The 19,425-nt window shown below is 31.0% G+C and overlaps 9 protein-coding genes across 9 annotated transcripts; 3 read left to right on the top strand and 6 right to left on the bottom strand.

Moving 5' to 3' along the window:
• Window positions 1-311: 311 nt before the first annotated feature.
• On the top strand, window positions 312-3,584 carry RAD26 (DNA-dependent ATPase RAD26; the record flags this gene model as incomplete). Its single annotated transcript, XM_064858564.1, has 1 exon — window positions 312-3,584. One exon carries the CDS (start codon window positions 312-314, stop codon window positions 3,582-3,584), a length of 3,273 nt encoding a protein of 1,090 aa, XP_064714387.1.
• Window positions 3,585-3,791: 207 nt separating this feature from the next.
• On the bottom strand, window positions 3,792-6,452 carry HUL4 (putative E3 ubiquitin-protein ligase HUL4; the record flags this gene model as incomplete). Its single annotated transcript, XM_064858563.1, has 1 exon — window positions 3,792-6,452. One exon carries the CDS (start codon window positions 6,450-6,452, stop codon window positions 3,792-3,794), a length of 2,661 nt encoding a protein of 886 aa, XP_064714386.1.
• A 1,253-nt stretch (window positions 6,453-7,705) lies between these two features.
• On the bottom strand, window positions 7,706-8,089 carry SNU13 (RNA binding protein SNU13; the record flags this gene model as incomplete). Its single annotated transcript, XM_064858562.1, has 1 exon — window positions 7,706-8,089. One exon carries the CDS (start codon window positions 8,087-8,089, stop codon window positions 7,706-7,708), a length of 384 nt encoding a protein of 127 aa, XP_064714385.1.
• A 1,040-nt stretch (window positions 8,090-9,129) lies between these two features.
• Window positions 9,130-11,643, top strand: GEF1 (Gef1p; the record flags this gene model as incomplete). The annotated part of the gene is made up of 1 exon (XM_064858561.1): window positions 9,130-11,643. The coding sequence occupies one exon, from the start codon at window positions 9,130-9,132 to the stop codon at window positions 11,641-11,643; it is 2,514 nt and encodes an 837-aa protein (XP_064714384.1).
• A 215-nt stretch (window positions 11,644-11,858) lies between these two features.
• VMA3 (H(+)-transporting V0 sector ATPase subunit c) lies at window positions 11,859-12,341 on the bottom strand (the record flags this gene model as incomplete). The annotated part of the gene is made up of 1 exon (XM_064858560.1): window positions 11,859-12,341. One exon carries the CDS (start codon window positions 12,339-12,341, stop codon window positions 11,859-11,861), a length of 483 nt encoding a protein of 160 aa, XP_064714383.1.
• A 620-nt stretch (window positions 12,342-12,961) lies between these two features.
• Window positions 12,962-14,287, bottom strand: POL32 (DNA polymerase delta subunit POL32; the record flags this gene model as incomplete). Its single annotated transcript, XM_064858559.1, has 1 exon — window positions 12,962-14,287. The coding sequence occupies one exon, from the start codon at window positions 14,285-14,287 to the stop codon at window positions 12,962-12,964; it is 1,326 nt and encodes a 441-aa protein (XP_064714382.1).
• A 576-nt stretch (window positions 14,288-14,863) lies between these two features.
• On the bottom strand, window positions 14,864-15,307 carry VPS55 (Vps55p; the record flags this gene model as incomplete). Its single annotated transcript, XM_064858558.1, has 1 exon — window positions 14,864-15,307. One exon carries the CDS (start codon window positions 15,305-15,307, stop codon window positions 14,864-14,866), a length of 444 nt encoding a protein of 147 aa, XP_064714381.1.
• Window positions 15,308-16,102: 795 nt separating this feature from the next.
• SSC1 (Hsp70 family ATPase SSC1) lies at window positions 16,103-18,055 on the bottom strand (the record flags this gene model as incomplete). The annotated part of the gene is made up of 1 exon (XM_064858557.1): window positions 16,103-18,055. The coding sequence occupies one exon, from the start codon at window positions 18,053-18,055 to the stop codon at window positions 16,103-16,105; it is 1,953 nt and encodes a 650-aa protein (XP_064714380.1).
• Window positions 18,056-18,418: 363 nt separating this feature from the next.
• Window positions 18,419-18,973, top strand: PWA37_001943 (uncharacterized protein; the record flags this gene model as incomplete). Its single annotated transcript, XM_064858556.1, has 1 exon — window positions 18,419-18,973. One exon carries the CDS (start codon window positions 18,419-18,421, stop codon window positions 18,971-18,973), a length of 555 nt encoding a protein of 184 aa, XP_064714379.1.
• Window positions 18,974-19,425: the final 452 nt, after the last annotated feature.

The raw sequence follows: 19,425 nt of genomic DNA, 5'->3' as shown, positions 1-19,425 counted from the left end.
TAATCACATAGTTTTGATACCTCACTATACTGTAATTAGTAATCTCTATTACTAATCAACAATAGAATGATTTCCATTTTAGGAAATGTAATAAATTCCAGAATTTCTTTTTTTCTTTCTTTTTTTTTTCCCCTCTCTTTTAAGATTTCTTGCATTTTTGAAAGAATAATATAAATTATATATAATTCATAGTCCTTGCACTGAAAAACTATGAGGAACAATACATACATATATACACATACATCTGTGTTTATTTGTCTATTTGATCATCTGTTTGTATATGTGTGTGTGTCCATATGTAATTATATATCATGAACCAAGATTATTATAATGTAGAACCGACTAATGACACTATTACCACTAATAATCATCAAGATGAAAATATTGATGAACATGAGAATGAAACAATTAAAAAAAAATTAGGTATTGTCAATATTTTATCACAACAATCTTTGGAAAATAAAATTGAAAAAGATGTTGAATTCTTAACTAACAAAAAATTAATTGAACAGGAAGAGGATAGATTGCAAAGATCAACCAATCTTTTGAACAAGGTATTATCCGAAAAGTCCTACCTTGAAAAAAAATTGGCAAACTCAAATAGAATCTCAGTTAAATCAAATTTAAGGAATAAAATTGATTTACTAATTAATGGTGATCTAAAAAATGTACAAAATGATATAAGTGATATTAAAAAAAGAATTAAACAACTTAAGTCCAGCATTCACAATAAAAATAATAAAAACAATGATGATCCTCAAAGTGTCAATAAGCATTTAGACGGTAAACGTTCTGATGAATCAGAGAAGGACTATCTTATTAGATTAGGCAAAATTACTGCATTTGGTACTTCCAATGGGTTTACAATTGAAGAGGATAATAATACAAATAATATTGATGATAATAAATATGATCTAAATGGTAAAGATTATACAGGACATGACAAATTAAAAACATTAAATAATGATACAGATAACAGCAAAGATGATAATGATAATGATAATGATTATGATTATGATAATGATTCTGATGATGATGATAGTGAACATGATATAAAGAGTCAAATTGATGTAACCAAAGATGATGGGGATGAGTATTCCTATCAAAAAAGACTCAAATCATGGATTCAGGCTAGATCCAAATTAAGAAAACATGATGATTATCCACATTCACCAGAATGGGGAAAACCAAATCCTGAAATTCCTGATGCCAAATTAAATGATACATTCAAAATACCTGGTGAAATTTTTTCATCTTTGTTCAATTATCAAAAGACTTGTGTTCAATGGCTTTATGAATTATATCAACAAAATTGTGGTGGAATCCTTGGTGATGAAATGGGATTAGGTAAAACTATTCAAATTATAGCTTTCTTAGCATCTCTACATCATTCAGGCTTACTAAATGGCCCAGTATTAATTGTATGTCCTGCTACAGTTATGAAACAATGGTGTAACGAATTGCACCATTGGTGGCCACCTTTCAGATCAATCATTTTACATTCCATGGGGTCAGGGATGGGTAATAATAATAAAAAAACTATCAATGAGGAAGAATTGGAACAAATACTCATTAATTCTAGTCCTGATGAAATATCTTATGAAAGTTTGAAAAATACTTCTAAATTAAAAAATGAAATCCAAACAAATTTAACCTTAGATTCATTGATTAATATGGTCGCCACAAATGGACATATCCTTATAACTACATATGTTGGATTACGGATCCATTCTGATAAATTGTTGAAAATTAAATGGGCCTATGCTATTTTAGACGAAGGTCACAAGATTAGAAACCCAGATTCTGATATATCATTAACATGTAAAAAATTGAAAACACCAAATAGAATTATTCTATCAGGGACCCCAATACAAAACAATCTAAATGAACTGTGGTCCTTATTTGATTTTATTTATCCCGGTAAATTAGGAACTTTACCTGTATTTCAACAACAGTTTGTATTGCCAATTAATACCGGAGGATATGCTAATGCTACAAATGTGCAAGTTCAAACTGGTTATAAGTGTGCAGTAGCATTAAGAGATTTAATATCTCCTTACCTATTACGAAGAGTTAAGACCGATGTTGCTAAGGATTTACCTGAAAAGAAAGAAATGGTTTTATTCTGTAAATTAACCCAATACCAAAAGCGAAAATATCTAGAGTTCCTACATTCTGACGAATTAACAAAAATTGAAAATGGCAAAAAAAATGTATTATTTGGCATCGACATTTTACGAAAAATTTGTAACCATCCTGATCTTTTAGAAAAAGATAAATTACAATATACTAAAAACTATGGGAATCCTGCAAAATCGGGTAAAATGCAAGTGGTCAAACAATTATTGTTGTTGTGGAAAAAACAAGGACGTAAGACTCTTTTATTTACTCAATCAAGACAAATGTTAGATATACTTGAGAAATTTATATCAGTTCTCGATGATGCTCTTTTGAACATTAAATATCTCAGAATGGATGGTACAACTCCAATTTCAAAAAGACAAACCTTAGTGGATCAGTTTAATAATGAAAATTATGATGTATTTTTATTAACAACTAGAGTTGGTGGACTTGGTGTGAATTTAACTGGTGCAAATAGAATTATTATCTTCGACCCTGATTGGAATCCGTCCACTGATATGCAAGCTCGTGAAAGAGCTTGGAGAATAGGTCAAAAGAGAGAAGTGTCAATCTATAGGTTGATGGTGTCAGGAACAATCGAAGAGAAAATCTATCATAGACAAATTTTCAAACAATTTTTAACAAATAAAATATTAAGCGATCCAAGACAAAAAAGATTCTTTAAAATGAATGAACTACATGATTTATTTACACTTGGTGGTGATGAAGGTTTAGCGACAGAAGAAATGACTCAAGAAATTGAAAAACATACTAAATCTCTAAAAAAGTCTGTGACACATGAAAGCGATGATTTGGATGAATTAACAAAAATAATGGGTGTATCTAAATTAGAGAGTTTTTATAATGGAAAAGAGCTCAAGGATAAAAAGAAAAATGAGGATGACCGTCTTATAGAAGGTTTACTTGGTGGAAATGAAGCTTTAGAGAGTGCAATGACACAAGAAAAATTAGAGAATACACATTTTCAATCTTCTAGATTGATAACAAAAGAAGCTGAAAGACTAGCCGACGAGGCTATGAAAGCCTTAAGACAGTCTCGTAGAGCAACTAAAAAGTACGATATTGGAACACCAACGTGGACAGGAAAATTTGGTAAAGCAGGTAAAATTGTTAAAAATAAAAATAAAAATATGTGCAAGAATAAAATAGAAACTAACTCTATCTTTTCAAATATACAAAAACAACATGTCAAGAATTCAATAAAAGAAACTATATTAGAACAAGATACAAAAATAACATATTCTACCAATATTTTAACAAAGATTAAAGAGTTTTTGTCTCAACAGAATGGGTTTTTTGCTCCGTCATCCAAAATTATTTCTAGCTTACAACTATCTATTAATGAAAAAGAAGATGTTATCAAACTACGAGCTCTATTAAACAAAATTGCAACCTTTGATAAGCAGAAGAGGGGATGGATTTTAAATGAAGAATTTAGATAAGAGAATTTGTAGCATTTCATCATAGATCACATTATTAGAATACTATTTATGTATTAAAATCATGCATATTGTCTCTCATAATCATAGACATCATTATTAAATCTAGCATTATATATATATACATATTATAATTCATAATCAAAAAACTATATCAAGAGCAGTTTTATTTTTTCAACTTTTCACTACCTTTAACGGTATATTAATCCTTTAACGAAATTCAAAACCTTGACATTCTGTAATTGCCATTACAATTTTATTTTCTAATGTTTTTTTATTGCTGTATTCTGGAAGTGAAAGTTCATTAAAACATGTATGGGCAACTGGCAACGATATATCATTATTTTCATTTAATTTACTAATTCTAAAGGAAAGAGTATTAATACCTGTAGCAGGAACCCTATCTGACCCTGTTACAAATTGTAATAGCTTACTTTGCAATTCAATCCCCCAACCTGATATGATCTCCCAAAACCACTCTATTACCGGTGTTTTATTCGTATATCCATCTTTGTATTTTGTGACGGTCCTTAACACATCAAAATCATATGCTTTATCTTGAATATCTCCACATAACAACCTTTCAAGTTCTTCTGAATTAAATAGTTTTATAGAATTACATCCATCAAACACTTTATTAAATCCCCTCATAAATTGAATGAATTGTTTGTTAACATTCACATTTAAATAATAGTCCATCCATAAATGAACATACTCATGTTTATTCTTTAAAGTGACAATTCGGTTCGATCCACCACTACACAATTCAATGGAACAAAACTGATTTTTATCCCCAATGGTTGTTTCAAAAGTTAAGGAAAACACATCAGCAAAATCCTCTCTATCATAATCCAACAATTTTTGCAAATTTTTACCTGTTTCAGGATATAACTCTAAATAGTCTGCAAAAGTAACTTGTTCATTGCACATTTTTTTGTAAAATAATCTAGGAAATTTTAAATCTAGAATAACACCATTGAATATTGCCAGTCCAACCACGACTCCAAACAAAAAATAAGAATGAAGTAAATTCTTATTTTGTATGGATTTTGAATTGGGAGAATAAACTATGAACCAAGTGTACCTACTCTCAGATACAGTTCCAAATAAAGTTGAATTTTTATGGAAGAATTTCTTAGTCAATAACATAAACCATTCCTTTCGAAGGCCCCCCGCGTCAACACCCTTTTCATTTATAAATTCTATTCTTAATGCCTTTAAAAAATCACCTTGATGTCCCTTTATTACATTTAAAGAATCTTGTACAATATGGTTTCTTCGAACTCGTATTTTAAAATATACAGAGATATTCTTACCTTTATCAAGTGAATCCAAAAATGCCATTTCAGCATGATATTCCATAATTTTTCTTGTCTCATATTCCATGATAGATATTTTGACACCCAATGATAGTAAAAATGAATACTTACAAAAAGTAAATTTTCTTCTTTGCTTTTGTTGTTCTTCTTCTATTAGAATGATATCGTCAAGTTTTTTCTTAACTTCCAAACCTTCCCAATTATTAAAATCGTCTTTATAATCTATAAAATCCAACATTATATTATAGAAAGAATTAATGTTTAATTTGGTATTTCCATATATCTGTTTGCTGTTTATAGATACCCTCTTATAGTTTACAAGATAGTAAAGTTTCATCAAGTTAGCTGCTGTTTCAAGATGCCAATTATTTTGATATTTAAAAGTTTTTATCATTGGATATTTTTGATCATTTTTCTTCCTGCCATATATATTTAATAATTTATCATCTAATGCATTTGAAGTATTTTCTTGTTCAGTTGTGTCAGCAAAGGGTCTATCATTTGTATGGATAACTGTTGGATTATCTGGTTGTGAAAGTGGCAGCAACCCTATCATGGAGTTATTATTATTATTATCATTATTATTGGTATTAGTAGAATTTGTGAAGTCATTTTTAGTTTTCTTATTGAATGTAACTTCCTTTGAATATATCTTAGTTAATTGATACGTTAAATATAAATTAATAGTCTCTATATGATTTAAAAACAATTCCTTTGGCAAGTATCTTAAATACGTAAGAAAAATTTGATAATTATTACTATCTGTGTGATTTAAAATATGAGACAAATAGCCAATACAACGTTTAACTAATTCATATGCTACAGACTTAATACGAAATGTATCATATCCAAGCGAATCATTTTTAAAAGTTAAACAATTTCGAATGGCTGGAATTTCCCAAATAATGAATATCCATCGATACCGCTTTATATTCACCGTTGGTCTTTTCAAAAGATCATTACATGCACAAAGCATCTTGTAAAATGGCCTTCTTGTAGGTAGGTGCATTATTAAGGAGTAAAATTCCTTTAGTTCGTCAATATTAATAACTATGGGACTATTTAAATTTAGAAAAGACATTTCTAAAATATTTATATCATGGAAACTTCTTAAGAGATATGCGGTGATAGGTTCAAAATCCGGGACTAATGCATCCTCAGTAATATTTTCAGCGTTAGTGCTTGTTTTCAGACCTGTCTTATAACATTGTTTAATCAGGATCTTCAATTGTTGTAATGAACAACATTGAGATTGAGAAGATCGTATCATTAATGATTCCAAGATCAAGGGTTTTTCATTACTCAAATAATTTGTCGTACAACAAATTAAACATCTAAATTTCTTCCAATCATCATTGATACTCGCTTTGGACCCACAACATAAACACGAGATACTGCGTTTCCTACAGGATCCTTCACCTTTAGCCTTGATTTTAAATTCTGTTGATTGAGGAGGGCCATCCGCATTTTCAATAAACGATAATGAATTTTTATGAACATTCTGTGGGATAGACTTATCGAGTTTCTTCCTTCTGGAAAAGAGGAACCCCATAGTATACTTTGTGACAAGAACCAGCAGAAGTAACGAAGAGAAAAGAAGACTAAATAACAGAAACGTTTATTCTTTGATATTAGCCCCACGCAATTAACCTCTAAACACTTCTCTAATGGTTAAATTTATATTCTCTTATTCTCCAATTGATAGCACAGAATCAACTATCCACTACCTCCAACTTCCAAATCTTTATAACTTTTCTTGTATAACTCTTCGTTTGTAACTCTCCCCCCTTTTTTTTTTTATTTTATTTTGTCTTTGTTTTAAATATAAATATAAAAAAAAAGTTACAGGAAGGGAAATTCTTTGCGATTCTGCAGAGTTACCATCTATTAAAAACCAAAAGATAGAGATATATTTTAAAGATAAAGAATCAATTGATGAAAAAGTTAACCGTAGAATCTTACTATAGGATATCCTATCGTATGTACTGTTGGTAATCTACGCCTTGCAAAATATGAGGAACCCCCCTTCAAACATTTAAGAATGACTATTAATGTATTCTTAAGAATAACGAGTCTAATACCCATTTTTATCCCACTGGAACAAACAATACAATATCCATGGTTTCAATGATAACTTCCCCCCCCCAAATATATTTGTTATCCATATATACATTTTCTGAAATCTGAATTAAATTAGATCTGTCTGATCATCATATTGAATATGTATTAGTAGAATTTCAAACTATTGTAATTTTATTAAAAACCAAAAAAAGAAATAGCTTCTTCCTACTAATAAAGATTATCTATGATGTCAGAAAAGATTCAATAACCAATGACACATACTTATACCTAGCATGAATCTGAATATCGATAATTTAGAGAAAGTATCTAGTAGAAATTGTCTTATTAATAGTATCGCTAATATTAACTTTATTATATTTACTTCAAATAGTCTCTCTCTCTCTCTTTTCTTCTTTTCTTCTTTTCTTTTCTTTTTTTTTTTTGATAATTAAATCTTTCTTTCAAACTTAATATACATGTAATCCAACGTTTAATATTGTCTGATTTATGAAATGATAAAATTATATTAAAGAATACAAAATTTACTAGTCTAACTTCTGAAACATATTATTAAAAACACAAAACAATAAATACAATGACAATTCAGATAACATAAAGAATATAGGTAGATAAATGTTATTAGAATATTCTTTATAGATAGGTACATACATTCACATATACATACATATATTAAAGAAGTCAATAATACAAATAATTAGATAGAAATGCAAACATAAGATCCAATTAGATTAATAAAGTTTCAATCTTATCCTTAACAGCATATATTTGGTTCTTGATAGCAGAAGCATCATTAGTGGTGATAGAGGCTGCAATAACTGGTCTAGAAACACCACAGGCTCTGCCTAATGCAGCTCTGGATGGAACAAAAACGTATGGAACATTTTTATCTTCACATAATAATGGTAAATGTAAAAGAATTTCAATTGGTTCACAGTCAGCTGCCATGATGATGAATTCAGAGATACCACGATTCAAAGTCTTAGTGGCTTCGTTAGCACCTTTCTTTAATTGTCTTAAATTACTAGCTTGTTGAACAACATCTAAAATTTGTTGAGTTAAAGCAGCATCAGCTAATGGGAAAGCTTTTGGATTTGGAGTGGAAGACATTATAATATAACTTTTTTTAATTTGGTCCTTTGCCTTTTTGGTTTATTGAAAAATAGTAAAATGGAAAAATAATAGGTTATTCAAGTTCCTTGCAAAATGTGATGTGTGTATAATGTATAAGTGATAATAACACTTGTCAACCAGCTCGCTTGAATGGTTTCTTTTACTTAGGAGTCAAAACTGTGTACAAACAACGCCTCATAGTTAATATGACCAAACTGAATAGAATAACGTATAACTAAAAGCTTTAAACCAATCCAAAGTTATAATAAATAAAAAGTTAAAAAAAAAAAGTGATGAGCTTCATCTTCCGAATTTAAACTATTCCAGAAAATTTTTTTTTATGTGTATTTAACAAAAAAAAAAAAAAGAAATACTTCTATATTTTTTTCCAAACTTGGATTTCCTGTTTAGGAAAATATCTTTAAGCGAAAGTCATAGCACGTGACTTTTTCTTTTTAGTAGAAGGGTTCAAGTTTTCTTTTCTTTTTTTTATTTTCTTTATTTTTTTTTTAGATTCTATTTCCGTCTCCCTTTCCGTGTTCGGATCTTAACCCGCCTGATTCCGAACGACGGCAACCTCTGAGTTTCCGTTGGTGGTCGGAAATGACAAATTTAAGAAATACTAAGCTTTTGGTGTCTGGGTGGAGCGTAAACTAGGTCATGTGATGTTCACGTGATCGGATGTCTTTTCATTTTTTTGTTTTTTCCCTTAGATAATTTTTTCTATATTATTGAAAATATATTATTATTACTTATTTCTATTAGATTTACTAAAGGAAAAAAATATATATATATATATATACAACAAAAGGTTTCAATCATAGTTGAATTGGAGTCGATTGTGCAGATGACCTTGTAACAAATAACTATGATTTACAGTATGAACAACAATAAAGAGCGTCCTCTGCAACTGTCTTGACAAAACACAAAATAAACTATTTGGAAGCTGTATAATCCTGTACGTACTAATAACACATTTAAGCTTTGACACATCTGTCTACATAAATTGAAGAGTGTTGCAAATTCCAATAGTAGTTATGGCTAAAGGATACTCTCTAATTTCAATTCAAGACTCAGATGACACCTACCAGGACGATTCTCAAATAATAAATAACCAATATCATGGTAATGAATTCTCAAAGATAGATTTTAAGAAAGTGATCCCTGAAACTAAAAATTTCGATCATTTCATTACGATTGACAAAATTGCTGAAAAGAACAGTCCAATTCTAACAGGCTCAGTAAGACTTAATAGGAAGTCCTCTTATTTAACAAGAAGTGATTTCAATAATTTTGAATCTAATCATATATATAATCAAAATAATGACTATTATGAAAGAGATCAATTAAGTTCAAAATTCGAGAAATACAAAATAATCATATGGAATAAATGTAAAACTTTTATTACATTAACCACAGTGGCTGTTGTGATAGGTTGTTTTGCAGGGTTTATACAAATTTTCACTGAAACTTTAGTAAACTGGAAAACAGGCCATTGTTCAAGAAACTTTCTTTTAAATAAATCCTTTTGTTGTAGTAATATTCAAACATTAAAAGAAGCTGTTACGAATCGATCATTCTTTAATAGTCTTACAAAAAGACAGGAAATTGAATGTACAAATCAAGGAGAATGGATTGAGTGGTCAGGTGCCATTTCTCCATTTTTGATATTTGTCATTTTATCTGTAACATTTGCCACTATTAGTACATTATTAGTTAAATATGTGGCTCCTATGGCAACTGGTTCAGGAATATCGGAAATTAAGGTTTGGGTCTCAGGATTTGAATATAAAAATGAGTTCTTAAGTATGACCACACTGTTTGTGAAAAGTGTAGCGTTACCTTTAGCAATTTCAGCAGGCTTAAGTTTGGGTAAAGAAGGTCCCTCTGTTCACTATGCAACATGTTGTGCATTTATTGTGACAAGATGGCTACTGAAAGATACATTAACATATTCATCTCAATTTGAATATTTAATAGCTGGTGGCGGGGCTGGTGTTGCTGTTGCTTTTGGTGCTCCTATCGGTGGTGTTTTATTTGGGTTGGAAGAATTATCATCTGCTAGTGATTTTAACGCCCAAACATTATGGAAATCTTATTATGTAGCGTTAATTGCAGTCACTACATTAAAATGCATTAATCCATTTAGAAATGGCAAGATTATCTTATTCAACGTTACATACGATAAGAATTGGAGAGCAGGCGAAATCCCTATCTTTATTTTACTCGGTATATTTGGCGGTCTCTACGGAAAATATGTAAGTAAATTGAACATTGCATACGTGAATTTCCGTAAAAGATATTTGTCTAAATGGACTACTCAAGAAATTGTGATCCTAGCATTAATTACAGCTTTGTTATCGTATTTCAATGAATTTTTAAAATTGGATATGACCGAAAGCATGGGTGTACTTTTCCATGAATGTGTCTCTGGAGATGCAAAACAGGATAATGGTAATAATTCCGTATTTAGTCATAAACTGTGTTATTTGGATGAACATACTGAAATGTTTGGATTCTTAAAAATGTTTTTTTCTTTAATATATGCTACTTTTGTTAGGGCCGCATTAGTAATTATTTCATATGGTGCAAAAGTACCCGCAGGCATCTTTGTACCATCTATGGCAGTTGGTGCTACTTTTGGAAGAGCTATAAGTCTATTAGTGGAAAGATATATCACTGGAGCAGGTATAATCACCTCTGGTGCATATGCATTCCTTGGCGCGGCTGCCACATTATGTGGTATCACAAACTTAACATTAACTGTTGTGGTAATCATGCTAGAATTGACTGGAGCTTTTATATATATTATTCCAACTATGATAGTTGTTGCAATTTCAAGGATAATATTATCAATGTCTGGAACAGTGGGAATTGCCGATCAAATGATTATAGTTAATGGATTTCCGTTGTTAGAGATGGAAGATGAAGAGCTCAAAAAGGGTGAGGCACTTTTATCCTCATACAAAGCTGGAGATGTTATGTCCAAAGATCTTATTGTATTAAGTGAGACCATGTATATCTCAGAAATCGAAAAAATAATATACGAATCAAATGATAAGATAGTAAATGGGTTCCCAATTGTGATCAACAGTGATACAACTGATCCAGATATGGAATGTGTTGGCTACGTTTTAAGAAGACATTTAGTGCAAAAATTAATGATGCAGGATATAAATAGTAGTAATGCATCAAGGACATTAGTTCATTTTAATATTGAAAGATTTAATTCAAGAAAAAACAATACTAATAATCATATGAATGTTAACATAAATGAAATAAGTTTTTGTGACATTGTTAATTCCTCACCTTTAACTGCTAAACTCGATACATCTACATTGGTACTGTTTCATATGTTTAAAGACAATGGATGTAAGAGTATTATTATTGAGGATCATGGGTTGTTAAAAGGTATAATAACTTCTAAAGATATCATCAGGTTTCAAAGAACATTGTTCAAAGAAAGATTTGGTGCAAAATATCACTATAATGAAGAGTTGAATGAAAGAATCTGGTCTATTTTACAATTCATTATTAAAAGGTTTTCTTAAGTATTGTTGATCCTACATATCTATATAGATATAAATGTATTTAGACATTAATTGACAAAACAGATATTGAGAAATAATTACAAATGAATAATAAAGGTAATACATACAACATCTTATATGTATATAATATATAAAGTTTCAGTTAAACATAAAAAAACGAAGAGAAAATAAAGCTATAATATTTATTTTCTATTATGTATTATATTTTTATATTTTTAACAGATGACATCTTGAGTAGCTCTTGAATTCAATAGTAATGCAACAATTAACCCATAAAGACCCAAAACTTCAGAGAAAATCAAGATCAAAATCATACCAACGAATAATCTTGGTTGTTGAGCAGTACCTCTAACACCAGCATCACCAACAATACCAATAGCAAAACCCGCAGCCAACCCACTTAGCCCAACAGATAGACCTGCACCCAACTGAATAAACCCGGTGTATAAAGCTTGTTTTTGACCCAATGAATAAACAACAAGAACAGAGACAACTAGCCCATAAATTGCAATAATACCAGCCATAACAACAGGGACAATACTCTTAATTAGAAGATCTGGTCTTAAAACACATGTGACACAAACACCAACACCGGATTTAGCAGTACCATAGGCAGCACCAAATGAGGTAAAAATAATGGAGGCAGCACAACCAAGGGCACCAAAAAATGGAGCATAAACTGGGCATAAATCAGTCATCTTATATTATTAGTCTTATCTGTGGAGTATTATATATATATAGGTATAAAGGAGAGTCAGCGATTCCTATTAAATTCTTTTTGTTTAATTCAGTTATATTTATTGCTTTTGTAAAAAATGTATAGACTGAGCTGAAAAATAGTAGTATATAGTTTCCACCTGCTTGTCTCTCTTTTGAAGTCTATGGTTCTCATGTCACTGTTAATTAATTCTCTTTCTTTATCTTTCCTTTAATCACTTTATTTATTTTTCAAAATGCAATTAGAAAAAGAAAAAAAAAATTAAATAGCAATGCAGGAATTCACACTCCTTTCGAAATTTTCAATCTTTGTATGAAATGTTATTTCATACGATATAGGCCCATGTAGATGTAAACACTTTAAGTATAAAAATGAAAAGTTCGTGTGCTGTGCTGTAAACGGAAGTATGAGTGAACATAAAGTGATTACTTGTCATGGGTTCTTGATCGTATCACATTATCTAATTATATAAAGGTGTGTGTATTCTATAATTTAATATCTAAGAAAAGAGAAAAGAGAATTAACATAAAACAAAACAAAAAAGACTAAAATGATATGATTATTTTATTTTAATTCTCTCTTTAGTAATATCCAAATATATCATGACCTTTTGAAGAAACTTTCAATAGAACCTTGTTTAACTTTTTTTCTGGGTGGTAGTGAACTCTTCTTAGATGCATTTCCAAAGTTAGCTAATATTGACTTGGCCCTAGAAGTTACTTTCTTTGGACTACTTGATTGTCCAATACTCCTCTTACTATTGTCACTATTGGTGCTTATAGGCTGCGGTCTTTTTCTATTTGTAACAATATAACCATCCTCATCTACATATGATGTAACAATTTCCTCAATAGATTCCTCTCCAAGTGGCTCCTTCTTTGCCTGTTCTTTGTTTTCAGCTTCTGAAGTTTCTGAGGGATTTATTGATTCGATCTTGGATCTTGGATCTACCGCCTCATTATTTTGTTTATTATTACTTGGCTCATCTCTCTCAATCTCTAGAAGCGAATCCTCTACTGTGGTGTCTGGCAAACTTTCTAATTTACTACCATCTATCGTTTTATTCATCTTTATTGTTGATGTGGTAGTAGTAGCAACATCTGAGTCCTCAATTTCAGATTTTTTATTACTCTCATTTGTATTTTTATTATTGTTCATGTCAACATCTACAACGTCGTCCTCATCACTATCAACAAATAACTTATTAAGATCCTCCATTTGTGCCTTTCTTGTTGGATCATTATTCAGTCTTTTCAGTTTATTAGCCTCTTCTTCTTGCTTTCTTTGTTTCAATTGCCTTTGTCTTTCAGCTTCTTTTTCATCCCTAGCTTTTCTCATTTTAGCCAATATTTCCGTGGATTTCAATCCTATTGATTTCTTAGGTTTAGCTGGCTCGTTTTTTTTACTTGTGTTCTTATCACTGCTATTGCTCTTACTATTAACAGCACTATCCGTCTTAGATCTAACAGGATTAAATACAATATCTTTTTTAACATTACTCACTTTGGAATCCGTCTGGGATCTTTTGATTGGAGAACCAACAGATTCCACCCTCTTCTCATCCTCAATAACCAACTTATATGGATTAACTATTAAATTTGAACCACATTGATCGTTTAACTCATAAACCGGTGTAAACTCTTTATTTGGGTTGAATGCATAGATAAAACAATCCAGTATGTTATTTGAGCTCTGTGTTTCTGTTTCATTTAGGTCGGTAGCCATTTTTATTGTACCATCTTTATAACATATCATGATTATACAATTGAATTTCATCGTAGTTGTCTCTTTATAATAATTATACATTGTTTGTTTTGCGTCAGATGGCCCAATGTGAAATTTATTCATTAAGTCTGTAAATACAATAGGCTGACATCTTCTATGTAATTTATCATTAATATATTCAATAACTTTAGACGTTGACATTGTATTTAAAATTCCTATAACTTTATTCTTCCTGTCCTTTTCTTACTCTTTTGAAATATATCTACACATATAGGTAAGGTCCTAATATTTGTGATTTTTTTTGTTCCTTTCTTCTTTTCTTTTTTAATAGTAAACTAAATTTAAACATCTCAATGATAATAACGACTTAAAAGCAGAAGTGAATAAATAAGAAAGGGAATAAAAGTTGGCATTATTAAATCAAACTTTGTTCATATTTAATTTCAATAATCTGTAGAACCAAAAATGTTACAAATAAAACAAAAGTAAGTAATGCACTCAATAAAAAGTTTCGGTGAATAGTTCAAACGCGAAAAATAAAATGGAATATAAAAAAACACCAAAAAAAAACAAACGGAAAGAATTTACAGATTGCACTTCTCTGTTGACGCTATCAAATCGCACTGTCGACACCCCAAAGAAAGAAATATTATAGTTATATTCATATATTAATGCTTGAGAAGGGGAAAAGGAAAAAGGATTCCCCAAATACATACACAGATGTATTCACATATACATATACATATATATATATATATATATATATATAGTTTCATTTCATGTAAATAAAGCATTGTTCGAATCATCATCATTCCAGCTTGAATGGAAAAACCAGGAAAAGATAACAATACTCGAATATATGATTAAACCACCGCTGATACTCATTACACAACTAACTGAATTAATTAACTGACAGTGATAGAACACCAAAGGTAGCGTTATCCCACTAGTGACAAGCATCCCGGTGCAAAAATAACCTAATTCTGAGGCTGTTTGTCCTAGGGAACCGTCAAGTGGATCGTTCATAAACGAGCCTGAACCATAGTCTGACCTGTTTTTAAATAATGAATTTGGTATAGGTGCTAATAGGAAAATTACTATATCGTATAATGGATAATAATTGTGAAATAAGGCACAGGATAAAATCACTAAAAGAAATCCTAAAGCCAAAAACCCTGAAAGTGATATAATCTTAGTTAAAGGTGATACTCTTAATTGCATAATCAAAAAAAAAAATAAAAAAGATTTAGTTCAAATTGTTAATAGTGTCTTTTAATTATTATAATACTGTATTGATAGACCACTATATTATATTTATTCTACTTTGTATTTATATATATATATATGTGTGTGTGTGTATACTACTTCTATTGCGCCTTTTTGATAGAATATTGAATTTTAAGAAACAAAAAGAGGTCCAAGTGTCAAAATTCCAATTAAAAAAAAAAAAAAATAAAGCAAATAAAAAAGCACTAGCTGGATGCGGAATAAACTTTCCGCAGAACCCGCCTTTTAATAAGGATTGACTATTCAACCTTGAATGGGATCCATGTTACTATATATCGTATACACATTCTTCTAAAGAAAAGAAAAAAAAAACGAATCAATGGTATAAAACAGTCTTATGCATACATAAAGAATGCATGTTTCATGCAAATTCCCTCTTGATTAATAGATCTTCGAAATTGTTCAAATCATAAACTAGTAAATTTAAGAGTTAAAATTTATCCAAATTGTTTATAGTTATTAATTAACAATATTTACATAATTTAAATACAGGAAACCCAGAAAAAAAGGAAAGAAAAAAAAATTACTCATGAGTGCATGTAGAAAGCAAATAACATTTATTAAATATAAACAAATGAAAGCAGCTAATAACATAACACATATGACATATTATGAAGATATTACTCTATTAAAATGAAACTAAATCACTAAAAAACAGGGGAAGTGAAAAGAAGAAAAAAACAAAAAAGGAAAAGGTTACTAACATTAATATTATGTTCACTTATAGCATTATTGTTTGTTTTCATTAGATTGACCTTCATTAGTAGAGTTGTTTTTGTACATTTGTTCAAACAATTTCATAGAAGCATTTTGTAATTCTTCAGTCTTAGTCTTCAATTCATCAACAGCAACCTCTTCACCAGATTGAACCTTAGCAACTAATTCTCTTAAGGAAGCGATTTGGTCCTTAACCTTTTGAGCTTCAGCCTTATCAATCTTGCCTTCGAATTCCTTCAAGGAAGCTTCAGTATCATTGGTTAATTGATCTGCTCTATTAGCAGTTTCGATAGCCTTCTTTCTTTCTTCATCTTGTGCCTTGAACTTTTCAGCATCGTTGACCATTTGTTCAATTTCGGCCTCAGATAACCCAGAAGAACCAGCAACAGTAATAGATGCATCCTTATTGGAGGCCTTGTCACGGGCAGAAACGTTGATAATACCATCTGCATCAATATCGAAAGTGACTTCAATTTGAGGAACACCCTTTGGAGCAGGTGGAATACCAGATAAGTTGAAGTTACCGATCAACTTGTTGTCTCTAACTAATTCTCTTTCACCTTGGAAGACTCTAATTTCAACAGAGGTTTGACCAGCAGCGGCAGTGGAGAAGATTTGAGACTTCTTGGTTGGGATGGTAGTGTTTCTTGGAATTAATCTGGTAAAGACACCACCAAGAGTCTCAATACCAAGAGATAATGGAGTGACATCTAACAACAAAACATCAGTGACTTCACCAGAAAGAACAGCACCTTGAATAGCAGCACCAATGGCAACGGCTTCATCTGGGTTGACAGCCTTGGATGGTTCTTTACCGAATAAACTCTTAACAGTTTCAACGACCTTTGGCATTCTAGACATACCACCGACTAAAAGAACGTCAGAGATGTCGGAGGTAGATAAGTTAGCATCTTTCAAAGCCTTTTTAACGGGTTCAATAGTTCTCTTGATTAATGGTTCAGTAAGAGTCTCAAATTGAGCTCTGGTGTATTTCAAGTTAATATGTTTTGGACCAGAAGCATCAGCAGTGATGAAAGGTAAGTTAATTTCAGTGGAAACGGTGGAAGATAATTCAATCTTAGCCTTTTCAGCGGCTTCTCTGATTCTTTGAATAGCCATACGATCGTTTTCTAAATCAATGCCAGATTCAGCTTTGAATTTCTTAACGATTTCTCTTAACAAGACAATATCGAAATCTTCACCACCAAGGTGGGTGTCACCATTGGTAGATTTAACTTCAAAGACACCATTATCGATATCTAAGATGGAAATATCGAAAGTACCACCACCTAAATCGAAGACAGCAACGACCTTAGAGTCAGCTTTCTCTAAACCATAGGCCAAAGCGGCAGCAGTTGGTTCATTGACAACACGCAAAACGTTTAAACCGACGATTTGACCAGCATCCTTTGTGGCTTGTCTTTGGGAGTCGTTGAAATAGGCTGGCACAGTGACAACTGCATTTTTAACTGACTTACCTAGATAAGATTCTGCAGTTTCCTTCATTTTATTTAAAATAAACCCACCGATTTGAGCTGGGGAATAAGATTGACCTCTAGCTTCGACCCAGGCATCACCATTAGAGTGCTTGACAATTTTGTAAGGGACTTGTTTGATATCACGTTGGACTTCAGCGTCCTCCCAACGACGACCAATTAATCTCTTTGTGGCAAATAAAGTATTTTCTGGGTTAACAACTGCTTGTCTCTTAGCTGGAATACCGACCAATCTTTCGCCTTCTTTAGTGAAAGCGACGACCGATGGTGTAGTACGGGCACCTTCGGCGTTTTCAATAATACGTGGAATCTTACCTTCCATGACGGCCACCGCAGAGTTAGTAGTACCCAAATCGATACCAATAACTGCACCTTGAACTTTAGTGGATTGCAAACGAGCAGCAGTGCTGGATAAAGAGTTAAATAATGGCCTAGCAGAATTCTTGTTTTTAGCTAATAGGGATAACATGATGAGAAAAATCTTCTATATTATAATAATATTTATTTATTTATTTATTCTTTTTAAAAAAAAAAGGAAAAACAACAAAATAAAACGATCGATACTGATGTTACAGATAAAGGAAGAAAGCAAAAAACAAAGATGTTATTAATATGTACAAAAAAAATGTGATATCGAATGCGACTGGGTATTAAAAGGGTTTTATATACACGAGTTTGTCTGTTTATAATGTTTTTTTTTTCTTTCTTTCTCTCTTTCTTTTATTCTGAGGAAGAATAGAAACGGGCGAGTAGTTTATAAGAAGATAAGGTGGATTTATCTGCAAGTGATACTAGTGAACAATCGATCCAGCTGAAGAGAAGAGGGGAGTATATGTGTATGCAGTACGTGCGTTCGAGCAATAGCGAGAAGTACGGAGAACGGCGCCAGCATGCGGGACATATTCTTCCTTCTCTCTTCTCTTTATATACTTCCTCCTTTTTGTTTTTCCACAAAGAAAATAAAAATCGAAACTTTAACCTTCCAAATCCAAAATCCAAAATTCAACTCCATTTCATTCTTGCCTCCACAAAATTGTTCCACAGAAGCAAAATTAAAAAAAAAGAAAAAAAAAAAAAGAAAAAAAAGGAAAAAAGACAACTTTTCTTTTTTCCTTTCACCCCTCTCGTCCTCCTATTCCCCTCCCCCCCTTTTTTTTATTTTATTTCTTTTTCTTTTTCTTTTTCTTTCTGCAAGATTCTTTTCCATTCTATTATCTTCCACCAAAAGAAAAGAAGTATAAAGAAAAATAAGAGATTGTGTGAAAGATTAGCAGTGTGGTGTATGGATGGACGACGGATTTTGGTTTTGTTTGTTTTGTTTGTTTTGCTTTTTTGTTTTTTCATTCTGCTGATTTTTCCTGTGGTTTTCCCATTTTTCCGTCGGTGATGATCTTTGATATCGTGACTCAATCTGTCTTGGACTATTTCGTTTGTAGTGACATATGGAGAGGTGTTTGGATGTTTGGATTTTATGTTCAATTAAGTACATCTTTTGTTTATTTTGTTTACTTTGTTTCCATATTTTTTTTCGTTTTCTTTATTTTCTCACAAGAGAAGATAGATCTTCGATGCCCTGCAAATTCACTTGATTACACGAACAAATTTTTCTAACAGATATTAATTACATTAACTTGTCTTGTTTTAATCTAATCTTCTGTCACTCTACTCCCGTAAAATGCATTAATTGACTGAATGACTAGATGACTAAATAAATAAATAAACAAATAAGCAAATGGAAAACTCTCATACTTGTTCTTGTCTTTTTATTTTCATTTTTATTTTTTTTTTCTTTCTTTTCTCTCTCTTCTTCTTTTGAACTTCACTTGGCTCAATAAGGAA

Source organism: Arxiozyma heterogenica (assembly GCF_036370985.1).
Source record: "Arxiozyma heterogenica strain weizmannii chromosome Unknown scaffold_18, whole genome shotgun sequence".
Classification (NCBI taxonomy): Eukaryota; Fungi; Ascomycota; class Saccharomycetes; order Saccharomycetales; family Saccharomycetaceae; genus Arxiozyma; species Arxiozyma heterogenica.
The sequence above is the reverse complement of the archived record's forward strand: the minus strand, read 5'-3'. Positions and strand labels throughout refer to the sequence as shown.